This window comes from Doryrhamphus excisus, chromosome 7 (genome assembly GCF_030265055.1).
Source record: "Doryrhamphus excisus isolate RoL2022-K1 chromosome 7, RoL_Dexc_1.0, whole genome shotgun sequence".
Taxonomy (NCBI): Eukaryota; Metazoa; Chordata; class Actinopteri; order Syngnathiformes; family Syngnathidae; genus Doryrhamphus; species Doryrhamphus excisus.
Window position 1 is genome coordinate 470,603 of NC_080472.1, and position 18,368 is coordinate 488,970.

Below are 18,368 nucleotides of genomic sequence, written 5' to 3' on the forward strand. Positions count from 1 at the left end.
GGACAATTTGGAGTCGCTAATTAACCTAGCATGTTTTTTTTTGGAATGTGGGAGGAAACCGGAGTACCCGGAAAAAAACCCACGCATGCAAAGAACATGCAAACGCCACACAGAGATGTGGAGTGGAATTGAACTTGGGTCTCCTAGCTGTGAGGTCTGCACGCTAACCACTCGACTACCGTGCAGCCAAGAACTTTTCTATCCTTGTTTACATTATGTCTTCTAAACAGCATTCCATGATAGCGACAAGGTTGTAAAGTATTACACATACGTATATAATACACAAATTTTCAAAAATTGGTTCTCACCAGGTCTCTGGAGGATGGTTGTGGACCACGTGGATGATTCGGCCTGGAGGGTAGAGAGGGGTCGAGGCTGAGAGTGCGATGCTGAGGTCGCTGGGGTGGAGCCAAAGGCGGCTGCTGGGCGGAGCCGCTTGCTGAGTCTGAGCATCATCCTCCTCAAGGGGAAGCTCCGATTTGGGAATACATTTGGTGCCTCCCGCGATGATCCTCCACTGTTGAATGAAAAAAAAGTACAGTCATTCCGACTTTAACTAAGGAGCTTCGGAATCTTCCATTGAATAGAACCTTTACAGAAATACTCAATATTAATATGAACAAAGACATTTTATTTGACATATATTAATTCTGCCCTGTGATTGGCTGGCGACCAGTCCAGGGGGTACCCCGCCTCTCGCCCGAAGACAGCTGGGATAGGCTCCAATGCATACCTTTGGCTTGTTGCTTTTCTGCAGGACTTCTAGAAGATGGCGACGGAATCCCTCCAGTTGAGACAATCCCAGTCTACGAGACCGCAGCAACACATACAAACATATATCGATGACAAATTCCTCACGCTACGGACTGGGTGGAAAATAAATAAATAAATAATAATAAAAATGTACAATGGAAAAATGTACCTTGGCACCAGATCTTTTCCTAATACTACTGAAGTGACAAACTCTTTGGAGTACTCCATGGCATCCTCACTGGAAACACAAGGAACATCACATGATGGTGAATAGATTGCTAATAAGCACATTATAACGGGACTGTCTTGATCATAAACACATTATAACGGGACTATCTTGCTCATAAACACATTATAACGGGACTGTCTTGCTCATAAGCACATTATAACGGGACTGTCTTGATCATAAACACATTATAACGGGACTATCTTGCTCATAAACACATTATAAACACATTATAACGGGACTGTCTTGCTCATAAGCCCATTATAACGGGACTGTATTGGCCATAAACACATTATAACGGGACTGTCTTGCTCATAAACACATTATAACGGGACTGTCTTGCTCATAAGCACATTATAACGGGACTGTCTTGCTCATAAGCACATTATAACGGGACTGTCTTGCTCATAAGCACATTATAACGGGACTGTCTTTCTCATAAGCCCATTATAATGGGACTGTCTTTCTCATAAGCCCATTATAACGGGACTGTCTTGCTCATAAGCACATTATAATGGGACTGTCTTTCTCATAAGCCCATTATAACGGGACTGTCTTGCTCATAAGCACATTATAAACACATTATAACAGGACTGTCTTGCTAATAAACACATTATAACGGACTGTCTTGCTAATAAACACATTATAAACACATTATAACGGGACTGTCTTGCAAATAAACACATTATAACGGACTGTCTTGCTAATAAACACATTATAACGGGACTGTCTTGCTCATAAACACATTATAAACACATTATAACGGGACTGTCTTGCTCATAAGCACATTATAAACACATTATAATGGGACTGTCTTGCTCATAAACACTTTATAAACACATAACGGGACTGTCTTGCTCATAAACACATTATAAACACATTATAACGGGACTGTCCTGCTCATAAACACATTCTAAACACATTATAACGGGACTGTCCTGCTAATAAACACATTATAACGGACTGTCTTGCTAATAAACACATTATAAACACATTATAACGGGACTGTCTTGCAAATAAACACATTATAACGGACTGTCTTGCTAATAAACACATTATAACGGGACTGTCTTGCTCATAAACACATTATAAACACATTATAACGGGACTGTCTTGCTCATAAACACATTATAACGGGACTGTCTTGCTCATAAGCACATTATAAACACATAACGGGACTGTCTTGCTCATAAACACATTATAAACACATTATAGCGGGACTGTCCTGCTCATAAACACATTATAAACACATTATAACGGGACTGTCCTGCTAATAAACACATTATAACGGGACTGTCTTGCTCATAAACACATTATAAACACATTATAATGGGACTGTCTTGCTCATAAGCACATTATAACGGGACTGTCTTGCTCATAAACACATTATAAACACATTATAACGGGACTGTCTTGCTCATAAACACATTATAAACACATTATAACGGGACTGTCTTGCTCATAAACACATTATAACGGGACTGTCTTGCTCATAAACACATTATAACGGGACTGTCTTGGCACGGTAACAAAAACACATACCTAAGAAGGCCACCAGGCGGGGAGTAAGAGTAGCAGTGAAGTGTTGGGTACTGAGGTCTCAGCATGAAGGACAGGATAGCAGCAGTGCCGGCACCAAGAGAGTGGCCAACTATCACCAGGCCGTAATGCATGGTGCCCTTGTTCTGTAAGACATGGCCCGAGTCATCACGCTGGTACGCTATAATGGCTATTTTTTGTCGTCAATGTGTTTTAGTCAAAGTACCAAGTCTCTTCCAAAGGCTTGTGATAATATCATCTCCTGCTCCAGTTTCTTCTTGATGTACTCTGCTGAGTAAACCATCCCCTGAGACGACAAAGGGACTTGGTCAAACGTGTTCTGCTCCGTTAAGCTAAGTTGAGTCATATTCCAGGACATTTTACCCATCGTATCCTGATGTCAAACATGAACAGTCTTTGTGCATTCTAAAGATACACAAAGAGCCAAAAAAAACAAATTAATGCTAGTAATGGTACACACCCTCCAATAAGGTTTAATGGGGTTTTCTTTGACACAGTGGACTGTACCATTCAGGGGGGATTGTACTTGAGTGGTTTACTACACCACTGAGAGATGCGTTCCTCGGCTAATTTGATTGGCCGTCAGATGTGGAGGGAATTTGGGGATACCAAAATAGTTGGGAGCGAGTGTAAGGTGAAACTTGGCCCTAGCCGGCTAGTAGCTAGCCGGTGTGGTAAGGTGTCACTACGCCAGTAATGTACTTCTTTGGCGTAACAATTATTAATAATAATAATAATAATAATAATAGTAATAATTATAATTACTATTATAATTAATATAATTATTATTATTATTATTGTTATTATTAATAATAATAATAATTAATAGGCATAAAATAATTACTACTAATAATATTAATTATAATAATAATAAGAATTATTATTATTAATCATAATAATTGTTACGCCAAAGAATTATTAAATAATAATAGATGTAAAAATAGATGATAAAAATAGATGTAGTTTGTTTATTATGGAGGACACATTATAATAGTGATAATAATAATAATTATTATAATTATTATTATTTATAATAATAAGAAATAATAACATTAACAATAATAATAATAATAATTATTATTATTATCACTATTATTATGATGTGTCCTCCATAATAAACAAGCTACATCTATTTTTATTAAAATAAAATAAAATTAATAAAAATAATAAAATTATAATAATGATGATAATAATGATGATAACAATAATATTAATGACAATAATAATAATAATAATAATTATAGGGCTGCACGGCGGGCGAGTGGTTAGCACGCAGACCTCACAGCAAAGAGACCCGAGTTCAATCCCACCCTTGGCCATCTCTGTGTGGAGTTTGCATGTTCTCCCTGTGATTAAAAATAAAAATAAAAATAAAAATAAAAATAAAAATAAAAATAAAAATAAAAATAAAAATAAAAATAAAAATAAAAATAAAAATAAAAATAAAAATAAAAATAAAAATAAAAATAAAAATAAAAATAAAAATAAAAATAAAAATAAAAATAAAAATAAAAATAAAAATATGTAGCTTCTTTATTATGCAGGACACATTATGTACATTTTTTGGAGTTTTTTTTCAGAAGGCTTTATAGCTGTGTCCCATTATGCTGCCTTTTTTACCTGTTTTCATATCTTTAGAACGCATAGAAAAGAGCAAGATGTGTGTTCATGTCTCACATAAGGATTGTAGATGATGGGCAAAATTCCACCTTGGAAAGGCGGATGATTTCTCTCTGACCTTGTGACCAAGCCAGGTCCCTTGCTGGCCCTCCACCGGCAAACGCTCAGAATCCCCCGTCAGATCCGTCAGGGCATCCTGGTCCCACACACAAAATAAGTCATTAAAAACAATCAAACTATTTTGAGAGATGAGGACTTTTTTCTAAAAAAAAAATTCACATTCTAAAAAAGAAAACTAAAAGTGAAATTCACCTTTAAGGACAAGGTTCCTCTGATGCTGATGACCACCTTTTTCTTCTCGTGATCCACCGCCACGAAAAATGGAGTCTCATAAACCTAAACAGAAGAATATTTACGTTTAATATCCATGCCAAAAAAAAAAAACACGAACATATTCCCGCCGCAAGGCATGCTGGGTCGCTTGAGGTGCGGCGGTATTTCTTGACACATTTTGCCGTGTTTGTCGCATTTTTGCTCAACTGCAAAATACGTCGAGGGGGGGTCGTCGGTCTTGAAATCCAATGCTTTATTGCTTATATTGTGGTTGCAGCCGGACTACCCAGCATGCCTTGCAGGCATGAGGAAATATCTGTTTAAGTTATTTTTCGCTTTTAGTGGTTGTTTATCACCCACTTAGTCGCAGAAGTTGAAGTGAAAAAAGAGTGAAAAAAAAATCTCCTCCCAGCTTGTGTGGAAGTGGTACATTTTTGGTTTGCGTTTAGAATAAATAAATTTGAGACTAGCTTGTTCGCTCACTAGCTCGGCTCTCTCGAGTCCCTGCAGAGTTGCAAAGTGGCGTAAACAATGAATAATAGGAGACTCTAGGGGTGTTATTATCATATCGACAAGGCTTTAATCCTGTTCAAAATAGGTTTTTGTCCGCAATAACTACAAAAATATTACAAAACATTATAGCCAGACGCTCAAATTGACCTTCAGGCTGAACTCTTGCATCACAAAAGATTAGTTGTTAAAAGTCTGAGTCCACAAAAGAACACCTTTTCCTCCGTTCTTGGAGAGTCAGCCCATGAGAAATTACTCAACAAAAACTGTGACAAAGCACAGCCTCCGTGGGACTCGGACACCCGCTGAGACCGCACAACTCTCACTCCTCATCTCCCAGTAACAAAACTGGTGAGTGAAAGAAATCGAACTCAGAGCCAAAAGTAGCAAAGCCACAGAAACTGCACGGCATCAAACAATGCAAGAGTTTGATAAAATGATAGAAAAGCTGCACGTATGAGAATAGAGTTTCTTGTATTGAAATCATTGTGAAAAATGAATTGATGTAATTTTTATGTAAATATGCTAAGAACTTATATTTTTATCATTAAGAAAAAAATGTATGATTCTTTTTAAATTAAAAAAAAAAATAAAAATTTTAATATTAATTTTTTTTACCATTTAAAATATATTTCTCCTGAAATAATTTTTGCACATTTTCTTCTTTTAATACTATGATTTCATTTCAATATTACAATTTAATTTTATCATTAAGAGAAAATGTATGATTTTTTTTACATTTTTTAAAAATATTTTTTATATTATTTATTTTAATTTTTTACAATTTAAAATACATTTCTCCTGAAATATTTTTTGTACAATTACTTATATATTTTATCATTAAGAAAAAAAAATGCATGTATGATTATTTATATATATATATATATATATATATATATATATATATATATATATATATATATAATTTTTTATTTTTTATTAATTTTTTATTTTTTTTACCATTTAAAATACTTTTCTCCTGAAATATTTTTTGTACATTTTCTTCTCGTAATACTATGATTTCATTCCCATGATTGTTTAAGTTATTGCCATAATATTTAATATTTTATTTTATGGCAATATAATATTACAATTTAAAAAAAACAACTATTTTTTCTTGAATATTTCAACTCCATGCAAATAAAATATTAATTTTCCTCCTTGTGTTAAATTGAGACTTTTTTTCTCATTAGAACCAGACTTTTTTCTGTTAATATTTTTGCTTTTTTTTTTTTTAATATTTTAAAATATTTTTAACATTTTTTGTTTATTTCTGCCTTTTTTTCTTCCAATCATTGCAATTTTCTTGTTGTGAATCTTATTCTCGGAATTATGACTTTTTTCCATCATATTTTGACTTTATTCCCACCTTAATGACATTGTGGAAAAATTATAATATTACTAGAATAATATCAAAATATTATAGGAATAAAATCCTAAGAGTGAGAAGAAAATTCACCAGAAGAAAATTGACAAAAAACCTGGAATCTTCATGGAGTCTCATAAACCTAAACAGAAGAATATTTACGTACAATATCCATGCCAAAAAAAACAAAAAAAAAAACACGCACATATTCCCGCCGCAAGACATGCTGGGTATCTTGAGGTGCTACGGTATTTCTTAACACATTTGTCGCCATGTTTGTCGCATTTTTGCTCAACTGCAAAATACGTAAAATACTGCAAAACAATTAATAAAGTAGTAATTTTTTTTTTAAATGACATTGTGGAAAAATTATAATATAACGAGAATAATATCAAAATATTATAGGAATAAAATCCTAACAATGAGAAGAAAATTCACCAGAAGAAAATTGACAAAACAACTGGAATCTTTATAATTATTATAAATTATTATAATTATAAAGTCAAAATATTACCAAAAAATTTAACTGAATAAGATAAAAAGTAACAATTTTCTATGAGAAAAATTAATTAAATTAAATTAAATTAAATTAAATTAAATTGTGAAGGGAAAGAACAGCAGTAATTTGAATTTTTTTTTAAAGTCTCATTCTAACAAGAAAAAAAAGAAACGGAGGAAGTGGTCCAAACTGATGTCAGGTACTCACAGCATCGTGACAGGAAGTGTAGACGATGTGAACCTGCTTGCGCTCCTGGTCCAGGAAGTGTCTGCGTATGGCCAAAACATTACAGCCGCAACAATTGTCCTCCTCCACCGTCACCGACTGCGACAAACGTGAGCCCGACACCGACGTGCAGCTGCGAGTAGAAGAAGAACACACGTAGACATTCAATATATGTCAAGTACAAAAATCCCATTACGGTTAATCTGTGTAAGTTAATGTGATTAATTCAGTATATTGCGTATATCGGGGGGTTGGCGGGGGCGGGGCTGAGTGGCGTCTCGATGGATTAGCACTTAGCGAGTGTGAGATGCCAGCCTGGCTTGAGTGCCGTTCGAGAGACACCACAAAAGGCGGGTGTGGAAGCGCGGGTGCGCCGGATGCCGCAGTGCTTACGGGCAGGTGCTAACGAGGCGGCACAGTCCGCACGCCGGCTTCCTCATCAGATACATGGGCCAACCGTACGCGGCCAGAGCGAACAGCATGTAGTCGCACACGTCCTTGTACATGCTCATCTCGGTCTGGGAGAGGAGAAGACAAAAATAAACAAAAACGGTGGTACTACGTTAGCTAGGAGTATTACACCAATTACATATAACTGTCAAAATGGGACATATACACTATAGTGGGCATTTCATGATTGATTTGACTTTTAAACTTCTGAACGTGTACGACTCTTCCAAGTCCGGCACAGTTGGTGGCATCCTAACTTTGCTTCTTAACCCTTAACCTTTAACCTTCTTAACCCAAGAGTGACTGGACCCTACACTCTTCCATAAGTGGGTCAAAAATTACCCAAATTATGCGTTTTTATGCCAATTTTGCCATTTTGGTTAGCAATAATCACTTGTATGATATTTAGTATTATATTTAGTTGATAAGAATCAAAGGTTCTTATTGGATTCCATAGAAAATGCATACGGGTCATTTTTTATTTTTTTACGGGTCATTTTTGACCCAAAAAAATAGGTCAAAAATTTTTGACCCAAAAAAATGGGTCAAAAATTTTGGACCCAAAAAAATGGGTCAAAAATTTTGGACCCAAAAAAATGGGTCAAAAATTTTTGACATTGTCATTTTTGACCCACTTATGGAAGGTTGAGGTAAAAAAATTCTTAAAATGTATAAAAGGTAAGTTAAAAATGGGAACATCATGATATCAAAAACATGTTTTTTGAGGAATACCTGGAATATGAAATTATACAAATTTTTTAATTGCGAAGATATTTCAAGAAAACAACATGACCGGGTCATTTTTGACCCACTTATAGAAGGTTGGGGTAGTAACACAAAAACTAAAATTTCTTAAAATGTATAAAAGGTAAGTTAAAAATGTGAACAGCATGATAAATAACTGGAATATGAAATGATAAAAAAAAAAATCATTACAAAGATATTTCAAGAAAACAACCTGACCGGGTCATTTTTGACCCACTTATGGAAGGTTGGGGTAGTAACACAAAAACTAAAATTTCTTAAAATGTATAAAAAGTGAGTTAAAAATGTGAACGGCATGATATCAAAAACATGTTTTTTGAGAAATACCTGGAATATGAAATGATAAAAATTTTTCATTACAAAGATATTTCAAGAAAACAACCTGACCGGGTCATTTTTGACCCACTTATGGAAGGTTGGGGTAGTAACACAAAAACTAAAATTTCTTAAAATGTATAAAAAATTAGTTAAAAATGTGAATGTCATGATATCAAAAACATGTTTTTTGAGGAATACCTGGAATATGAAATGATAAAAAAAATTTCATTACGAAGATATTTCAGGAAAACAACCTGACCGGGTCATTTTTGACCCACTTATAGAAGGTTGGGGTAGTAACACAAAAACTAAAATTTCTTAAAATGTATAAAAGGTAAGTTAAAAATGTGAACAGCATGATAAATAACTGGAATATGAAATGATAAAAAAAAAAATCATTACAAAGATATTTCAAGAAAACAACCTGACCGGGTCATTTTTGACCCACTTATGGAAGGTTGGGGTAGTAACACAAAAACTAAAATTTCTTAAAATGTATAAAAAGTGAGTTAAAAATGTGAACGGCATGATATCAAAAACATGTTTTTTGAGAAATACCTGGAATATGAAATGATAAAAATTTTTCATTACAAAGATATTTCAAGAAAACAACCTGACCGGGTCATTTTTGACCCACTTATGGAAGGTTGGGGTAGTAACACAAAAACTAAAATTTCTTAAAATGTATAAAAAATTAGTTAAAAATGTGAATGTCATGATATCAAAAACATGTTTTTTGAGGAATACCTGGAATATGAAATGATAAAAAAAATTTCATTACGAAGATATTTCAGGAAAACAACCTGACCGGGTCATTTTTGACCCACTTATAGAAGGTTGGGGTAGTAACACAAAAACTAAAATTTCTTAAAATGTATAAACAGTGAATGTCACGATATAATTTTTTTTTGAGGAATACCTGGAATATGAAATGATAAAAAATTTATTACAAAGATATTTCAAGAAAATTTTTTGACCCACTTATGCATCTAACACCCCTCATCTTTCATCCTACTCTGCCACTGAATAAGAAGACGTAGCAAGAAGGACGAGCGTTGCCAAGTTAGCATTTTTGTCGCTATGTTTAGCAAGAACTCGGACCCCTCTAGGACAGTGGTTGTCATGTCACTGACCCAACATTTCTTACTTTTTGCACGTTTGTCACAATAAATGCCCCCCCCATCCTCGCAAAAGTGATAATTGCTAATTCTAAAGCTTTGGGACTCCAGCAAACCACAATGAGAGTCATTATACACAAATGGTGAAAAAATTTGGAACAGTGGTGAACCAAAACGACTCAGAGGGGGCGCGGCGACGACGCCTCCAAGAGGTCACAAAACTCACCGAGTTCTTCAGGTCCAGATATCTCGTGTTTCGTGTGACGGGCATCCCGGACAGGAAGGCTAAGATATCGTTGTTGGCCTTGAGGGAGGACAAAGTTACAAAACAGCAATGCTAATCATGTTCAAGCATGAATTATGTGAACACAAACTGTACTGAATAGACCGAGGGTGTCCAAAGTGTGGCCCCGAGGGCCGCTTGAGGGCTGTTTTTTTTCTTTATTGGGCCCATAACATATTCTAAAAATATTATTTAAGAAATATAATTTAAGAGAATGAAAATAAATTATAATTAAAAAAAATATTTTAAAAAAATCAGCAGAAATTGTGATAATTAAATACTAAAATAAAATATTATATATATAATAATATAATAATATTACGAGAAAAAAAGTACATTTTCATGTAAATTTTACCAAGAAAATTTACATGATGAAAGTTTTTTTTACAAGAATAAAGTCAAAATATTAGAGAAAAATATATGATTTAAGAGAATGAAAATAAAAAGAAAAGAAAAGGAATTATAATTTTAAAAATATTTTAAAAAATCAGCAGAAATTGTGATAATTAAATACTAAAATAAAATATTATATATGTATAATAAATAAAATATTACGAGAAAAAAAAGTCATCATTCAAATCATCATTTTAGAAGCAAGCTGGAATTTTTTTAAGTCGTTAAAAAAAAGGACAAATAAAACAATTTGAGAAAATTATGTTCCAAAAAAAGTCAGAATGCTACGGAAATAAAGTCAAAACAAAAACAAAGACATTATAATATTTATATATTATATTTATTTAAATAGTTGGGACAAAAAAAAGATTTTTTTTTTTTTTTTACAAGAATAAAGTCAAAATATTAGAGAAAAAAAATTACAAAAAAAGGCAAAATTTACACGAACAAATCATTAATATTATGAGGGAAATTTTAGTAGCATAGAGTTGAAATACCAAAGACATACCTAAAACATTTTTGGAATATTAGGTTAGGGAATTATGGGAATAAAGAGAAAACCGCCCAAAAATGCTCTTATTTTGAAATATTATGAGGACCAAAATAACGCCATTTTAGTAAAAATGCTGAAATATTGGACACCCCTTGAAAAGACCGATACCTGGTCCAGGATAGACGATCTTTTGGATCTCTGAGTCTGACGCAGGAGCACCAGTCCGGCGATGATATCACTGGGCACGATGTCCAGGTCTCTGAAGAACTCCGCAAACAGGCTGGCCACCTCGGAATACGCATCCTGCAGAGGACGGCAATCGGGACATGCGTCGGAATGATATGGTTCTGGGCGGCAAATGTCTGACTCACCGATTGCGTATCCTGGGCTCTGGTGCAGCACATGAAGAACTTCAGTCTTCTGCTCCAGCTGCTGGCTTGGCCCTCCTCCAGCCGGTGTCTAAACAAGGGGGGGGGCGTTTACAGCGGTCAGGGAGGGAATTGCGTGTGAGATTACGGGCGAGTACCTGAGCGTGTACGTGGTGAGGTTTCGTTGGCGGCGGCGAGTCGCTTTCAGTTTGACAAACGTCCGACCCGTCGGGTCAAAAGTGCACGTGAGCGTAATGCAGACGCTGAATATCACCAGCCAGTTGCATGCGACGATGCCTGCGAGACAAAATACTTCATGAATACTAGCAATGCTAACATGCTAACAACCTAGCATGTGTTTTAAATTTGCAACATTATTATTGTATATTTGTCATTTATTTACTTTATTATTATTATTATTATTATTATTTACTTTATTCTTGTAATTTTACGTACATTTACGATTACAATATTTACTCTTTTTTTCTATTTTATTTTTCATTTTATTCTAGTAAATTTACAACATTATTCTTGTATATTTGTCATTTATTTACTTTATTATTATTATTTACTTTATTCTTACTTTACTTTATTCTTGTAATTTTACGTACATTTACGATTACAATATTTACTCTTTTTTTTCTATTTTATTTTTCATTTTATTCTAGTAAATTTACAACATTATTCTTGTATATTTGTATATTTATTTTCTAAATAAATGACACTTTTTTCTTGTTTCTTGTAAATTTGCAACATTATTCTTGTATATTTGTCATTTATTTACTTTATTATTTACTTTATTCTTACTTTACTTTATTCTTGTAATTTTACAATTACAATATTTACTCTTTTTTTTCTATTTTATTTTTCATTTTATTCTAGTAAATTTACAACATTATTCTTGTATATTTGTCATTTATTTTCTAAAGAAATGACACTTTTTTCTTGTTTCTTGTAAATTTGCAACATTATTCTTGTATATTTGTCATTTATTTACTTTATTATTATTATTTACTTTATTCTTACTTTACTTTATTCTTGTAATTTTACGTACATTTACGATTACGATATTTACTCTTTTTTTTCTATTTTATTTTTCATTTTATTCTAGTAAATTTGCAACATTATTCTTGTATATTTGTCATTTATTTTCTAAAAAAATGACACTTTTTTCTGGTTTCTTGTAAATTTGCAACATTATTCTTGTATATTTGTCATTTATTTACTTTATTATTATTATTTACTTTATTCTTATTTTACTTTATTCTTGTAATTTTACGTACATTTACGATTACAATATTTACTCTTTTTTTCTATTTTATTTTTCATTTTATTCTAGTAAATTTACAAAATTATTCTTGTATATTTGTCATTTATTTTCAAAATAAATGACACTTTTTTTTGTACATGTACGATTTTATTGTAGTCAATTTACTACTTTTTTCTTGTACATTTACATTATTCTTGATTATAATATTTGTGATTGATTTTCTTTTTTTTCCATGTTCATTTATTACTTTATTCTTTTAATTTTACGTACATTTACGATTACTCATTTTTTTCTATTTTATTTTTCATTTTATTCTAGTAAATTTGCAACATTATTCTTGTATATTTGTATATTTATTTTCTAAATAAATTATATGAAATAAATGATATTTTTTCTTGTACATGTACGATTTTATTCTTGTGTATTTGTGATTGATTTTCTTTTTTTTCATGTTCATTTATTACTTTATTCTTGTAATTTTACGTACATTTACGATTACGATATTTACTCATTTTTTTCTATTTTCTTTTTCTTTTTATTCTAGTAAATTTGCAACATTATTCTTGTATATTTGTATATTTATTTTTTGTACATGTACGATTTTATTGTAGTAAATTTACTACTTTTTTGTACATTTACAACATTATTCTTGTGTATTTGTGATTCATTTTCTTTTTTTATGTTCATTTATTACTTTATTCTTGTAATTTTACGTACAGTTATGATTATAATATTTAGTCTTTTTTTCTATTTTATTTGTCATTTTATTCTAGTAAATTTGCAACATTATTCTTGTATATTTGTCATTTATTTTCTAAATAAATGACACTTTTTTCTTGTACATGTACGATTTTATTGTAGTAAATTTACTACTTTTTTCTTGTAAATTTACAACATTATTCTTCTATAGTTGTATTTTATTTTCTAAAAAACTTGACACCTCTTGTAAATGTACAACGTTATTTACATATTTTATATTTATTTATTATTTATTTATTTATTATTTACATATTTATTTACAATTTCTTCACTACTTTTTCTTCCACATTTACAACTTACAGCATGTTACTAAAAATAGGTTATTTTTTCCCTCATCATGTTACAACATTTTCTTCTTGGGTTTTTGACTTTATTTTTGTAAAATTGCTGCAGATATTTCAAATTTTGCTGTTTTTTTCAGTTTAATTGTTAAATGATCATTTTACAATGTGCTGAAAATAGCCCTGGGGCTGCACTTTGGACACCCCTGCATGAAAACAACGGTACCATTGTAATCATCAGTTGAAACCATGCAGAGAAAGAGTAAATAAATAGCATTAAGGATATTTCAGCACTCTCATTACTAGTCCACTCGAAGCCCCCCCCCCACCCCCGTTGGACTCACCCAAAGCCAGGTTCTTGGCAGTGACATCAGAGCATGGCTGGTAATACTGAACGAGCCAGGCGATTCCCACCACGGCGTAGACCAGCTCAACCAACAGAATGGCTGCCGTGAGAAAGAAGAAGGAAGGGAACGTTAGAGCGAGGAGAATAATCAATACTTGCGCAATCAATAAAAGCAGTGTTGAAATCTTTGCGTAGAAGTCGCGTAGAAGCAAAGCATGAGGAAAATAAAAAGGTTGGTTCCTTTTTTTTTTTTTCCAGCCTTGTGTGTGTGTGTGTGTGTGTCACTCTTTCCTTGTGTTAACACATCGGACTTAAAAGTACCCAAAGTGGAAAAACCAACGAGGGAAAAACGCTCCAAACGCGGAAATGATCCACAGCAACATCATAAAATGACATCAGCAATGCTGTGAATGCCAAACAACACACGCATTTAAATGTCAATTTATTCATTCACATGAATTTATTACTTTATTAGAAATTTATGATTTTCACGCATTTATTTACTACTTTTTCTGGTAAATTTACAACATTATTCTTGCATATTTGTCATTTATTTTTGAAAAAAATACACTGTTATTATTATTATTATTATGTCATTGTGCCTGTTGTGAGATCATTCAAACCTGCAATAAAAGCCTGTTGTTCCGGGGATCAAGTCTGGTGCTTGTGTGTCTCACCAAACAATTATTGACGACGAGTGACCAACGTTAAATCATTTTTCATTCCCAATTAAAAATAAAAATAAATGTATTAAAAAAACAAAAAAAGAAACTTAAATTATATTATGGAAAGCAGGAAGTGAACAAATGCAACAGTTACTGATTATTATTATTATTATTAATACTAATGTGATACCAATAATATTAATGACAATAATAATGATAATAATAATAATGATAATAATAATAATAATAATGATAATAATAATAATAATAATAATAATAATGATAATAATGATAATAATAATAAGGCTGCACGGCAGTCGAGTGGTTAGCACGCAGACCTCACAGCTAGGAGACCCGAGTTCAATCCCACTCTCGGCCATCTCTGTGTGGAGTTTGCATGTTCTCCTTGTGATTGTAATAAAATTAAAATAAAAATAAAATAAAATAAAAATAAAATAAAATAAAAATAAAATAAAATAAAATAAAATAAAATAAAATAAAATAAAATAAAATAAAATAAAATAAAATAAAATAAAATAAAATAAAATAAAATAAAATAAAATAAAATAAAATTAAATTAAATTACATTTGTATTAAAAAAAAACAAAAAAAAGAAACTTAAATTATATTATGGAAAGCAGGAAGTGAACAAATGTAACAGTTACTGATTATAAAAGTACCAGATGGAAGGGTAGGATTTAATAAGCTTTGCTTCTTCCTACTCCTTTTGGACATGTGGAACTGGGAACTGATTATGGGATGCATTCAATTGCAATCTGATGCATGTTCAAATGAAATTCAACCATTACCATTACCATAAAATGTGGTCTTACCCAGGCGGATATAGATGACATACTGCACAGCTTCCCTGGGCTGCGTGTACAGAATGCTGCCTCTCATGCTCAACCACATGATGGCGCTCTCACAGATCAGGCAGCTGACCAAGATGCCCAGGTACCCGCGTCCGTGGTCCACCAGCGTTATGGAACAGGACTGGTCCGAACCGTAGGGGAGGCCGAACAGAACCACGGACAGAACCACCAACCTGAACACCAGCGGAACGTCAACAAGTGGAGAGAAACGACGATAACACAGGAAGTAAGACTCACCAGATGCAGTGTAAAAGGAAAAGGAAGAGGGCGGGCAGCACCAGGTCATCACTGCCGACTGACCAGCGCCGCCGAAACATCACCATGCCAGGCATCACTGCCCTGTGGGGAAACATCAACAAATCATTTCCTGCATCGGTGGCGTGCGGTCACTACATCACTTCTAGTATTACTTCTCTTAAAATCTATTAAAAAAAGAAAACACAAATTTACCACTTCCACACTGAATATGAGGAGAATTTTTTTTTCCCATTCCTCATCCATGGCTGTAAAAATATCATTTTGTATTTTGTTTTATTGACATGAAGCTTCCTTCCTGATTCACTGTTGCTATTGATTGTTGTTATTGATTATATATTGATTAATCATATTTAACTAAATCGTGTTTTTTTCGAAATTCTTTTGAAAAAAAAAATTAAATTAATTTAAAAATTAATTCATAAATGATCGCAGTTTTGTGGTTGGCACCGCTGCTAAAAATCAGTGTGCACATCTGTCAAGGTCAGTGGTGGGCAAACTACGGCCCGGGGGCCACATGCGGCCCACTAAGCGTTTGAATCCGGCCCGCTAGTTGCTTTCTAAGTATTTCTAAGTAAATACAAAACTGTAAAATTAAATGACTTTATTGTTGTGAATTTATGAGAATAAAGTCATAAATGTAAATTTATTTATTCACATTAAATGTATGATTTTCACGAATTTATTTGACTAAATTTACTACTTTTTCTGGTAAATTTACAACATTATTCTTGCATATTTGTCATTTAATTTAGAAAAAATTAAGTTTACTATTATTATTATTATGATTATTATTATGATTATTATGTTATTGTGCCTGCTGCGAGATCATTCAAACCTGCAATAAAAGCCTGTTGTTCCGGCGATCAAGTCTGGTGCTTGTGTGTCTCGCCAAACAATTGTTGACGACGAGTGACCGACATTAAATCATTTTTCATTCCCAATTTTAAATAAAAATAAAAATAAAAATAAAAATAAAAATAAAAATAAAAATAAAAATAAAAATAAAAATAAAAATAAAAATAAAAATAAAAATAAAAATAAAAATAAAAATAAAAATAAAAATAAAAATAAAAATAAAAATAAAAATAACAAGAAAAATGCTTTACTGGTAGTTAGAGCATAGAAAACCTGTTTACGCCCTTCTAAATATGGGGTTTATCTTAATTAGAGCACTCTAGACAGTAAATAACACCCCTATAGTCACATGAACTGATATATAGTCATATATAGTCATACTAATCAATCAGACAGACATAACAGAACATGAGGAGTGTTTAGTTTCTTCCTTTTTCCGTTATCTAATAATCCGCAGAAAAACATGGGTAAGTTTCAGGAAAATATCAGCTCCCAACTAAAAAAAGAAAAAAAATGCAGAAATACGTTGTTGGTATCAGGCGTTCTGGTTCATAAAAATGGGTAACTACATCTTTGGTATTGATTGAGTTAAATATGCTTGTTTTTTGCTAACAATAGGATAATAACTAATAATAATAATAAATAATTATAAATAATAATTTGTAATTTTATTGCTTTGCTTCTTGTTTTTAATATTTTAATATCTATTTTACTATTTTATTTATTTTTTTGATTTTTTAGTTTTGGATTAAATTCAATTTGTACAGTTTATTTATTGTATTTTATTTTTACTTTTTATTTTACTGGAAACTCTGTTTATAAAACGTGCTATATAAATAAAGTGGATTGGATTGGAATTAATGGATGCTAACTTCATGGACAGGGGATAAATGGCAACAAATAAGAGATGGAAGATTCCACAAGGCTCAGCACAGCACGATTAGTCAGCCTGATTAGTCTAAATTGTAAAAAGAAGAAGAAGATAATGAGAAAAAGCACAAGACAGGCTCTAGAGGAACGTTCTACTTAGTGGAGAACTGAAAGAAAACCTGCTTTGATTTGTGATGGCACGGCTGGAAAGGACAGGACTCTGTTATTGGTTGATTCGGCCAAGGATTCTCCTTGCGCCGACCTTAAACAGCTCCGTCATTGCGGTTATTAAACACCTCCCTTCTGCGTCAGGCATCCATAAATTAATCATGCGATTAAAACGTCAAAAGATAGCTGCATCACTGTCTGGTCTGGTTCCACTTGATTGACACTGCAGTATGTGTGCAACAATATACAGTGGAACCTTGGTTAACATTATTAATTCCTTCCTGAATGTCCGACTCTAACCAAGACAGATAAATTAATCATCGATTAAAACGTCAAAAATAGCTGCTCCACTGTCTGGTCTAGTCCCACCTGATTGACACTGCAGTATGTGTGCAACAATATACAGTGGAACCTTGGTTAGCATCATTAATTCCTTACAGAATGTCCGACTCTAACCAAAACAGATAAATTAATCATCGATTAAAACGTCAAAAGATCAAAAAATAGCTGCATCACTGTCTGGTCTGGTTCCACTTGATTGACACAGCAGTAAATGTGCAACAAAATACAGTGGAACCTTGGTTAGCATTAATTCCTTCCAGAATGTCCGACTCTAACCAAAACAGATAAATTAATCATGCAATTAAAACATCAAAAATAGCTGTTCCACTGTCTGGTCTGGTTCCACTTGATTGACACTGCAGTACATGTGCAACAATATACAGTGGAACCTTGGTTAGCATC

The 18,368-nt window shown here is 32.6% G+C and overlaps 1 protein-coding gene across 2 annotated transcripts in view; it reads right to left on the reverse strand.

Moving 5' to 3' along the window:
* dagla (diacylglycerol lipase, alpha) overlaps positions 1-18,368 on the reverse strand; it is a 51,088-nt gene that overhangs the window by 19,276 nt on the left and 13,444 nt on the right. For both annotated transcript variants that reach the window (XM_058077474.1, XM_058077473.1), the window contains exons 2-17: positions 15,711-15,812; positions 15,435-15,646; positions 13,935-14,036; positions 11,439-11,577; positions 11,284-11,371; positions 11,081-11,215; positions 9,970-10,047; positions 7,486-7,610; positions 7,075-7,225; positions 4,472-4,555; positions 4,278-4,355; positions 2,745-2,825; positions 2,522-2,664; positions 923-991; positions 734-806; positions 309-517 (exon numbers count right to left, since the gene is read on the reverse strand). In XM_058077474.1, coding sequence (XP_057933457.1) covers positions 309-517; positions 734-806; positions 923-991; positions 2,522-2,664; positions 2,745-2,825; positions 4,278-4,355; positions 4,472-4,555; positions 7,075-7,225; positions 7,486-7,610; positions 9,970-10,047; positions 11,081-11,215; positions 11,284-11,371; positions 11,439-11,577; positions 13,935-14,036; positions 15,435-15,646; positions 15,711-15,805 — 1,862 coding nt within the window. In that variant the 5' untranslated portion in view covers positions 15,806-15,812. The remainder of the gene's footprint in view (positions 1-308; positions 518-733; positions 807-922; positions 992-2,521; positions 2,665-2,744; positions 2,826-4,277; positions 4,356-4,471; positions 4,556-7,074; positions 7,226-7,485; positions 7,611-9,969; positions 10,048-11,080; positions 11,216-11,283; positions 11,372-11,438; positions 11,578-13,934; positions 14,037-15,434; positions 15,647-15,710; positions 15,813-18,368) is intronic.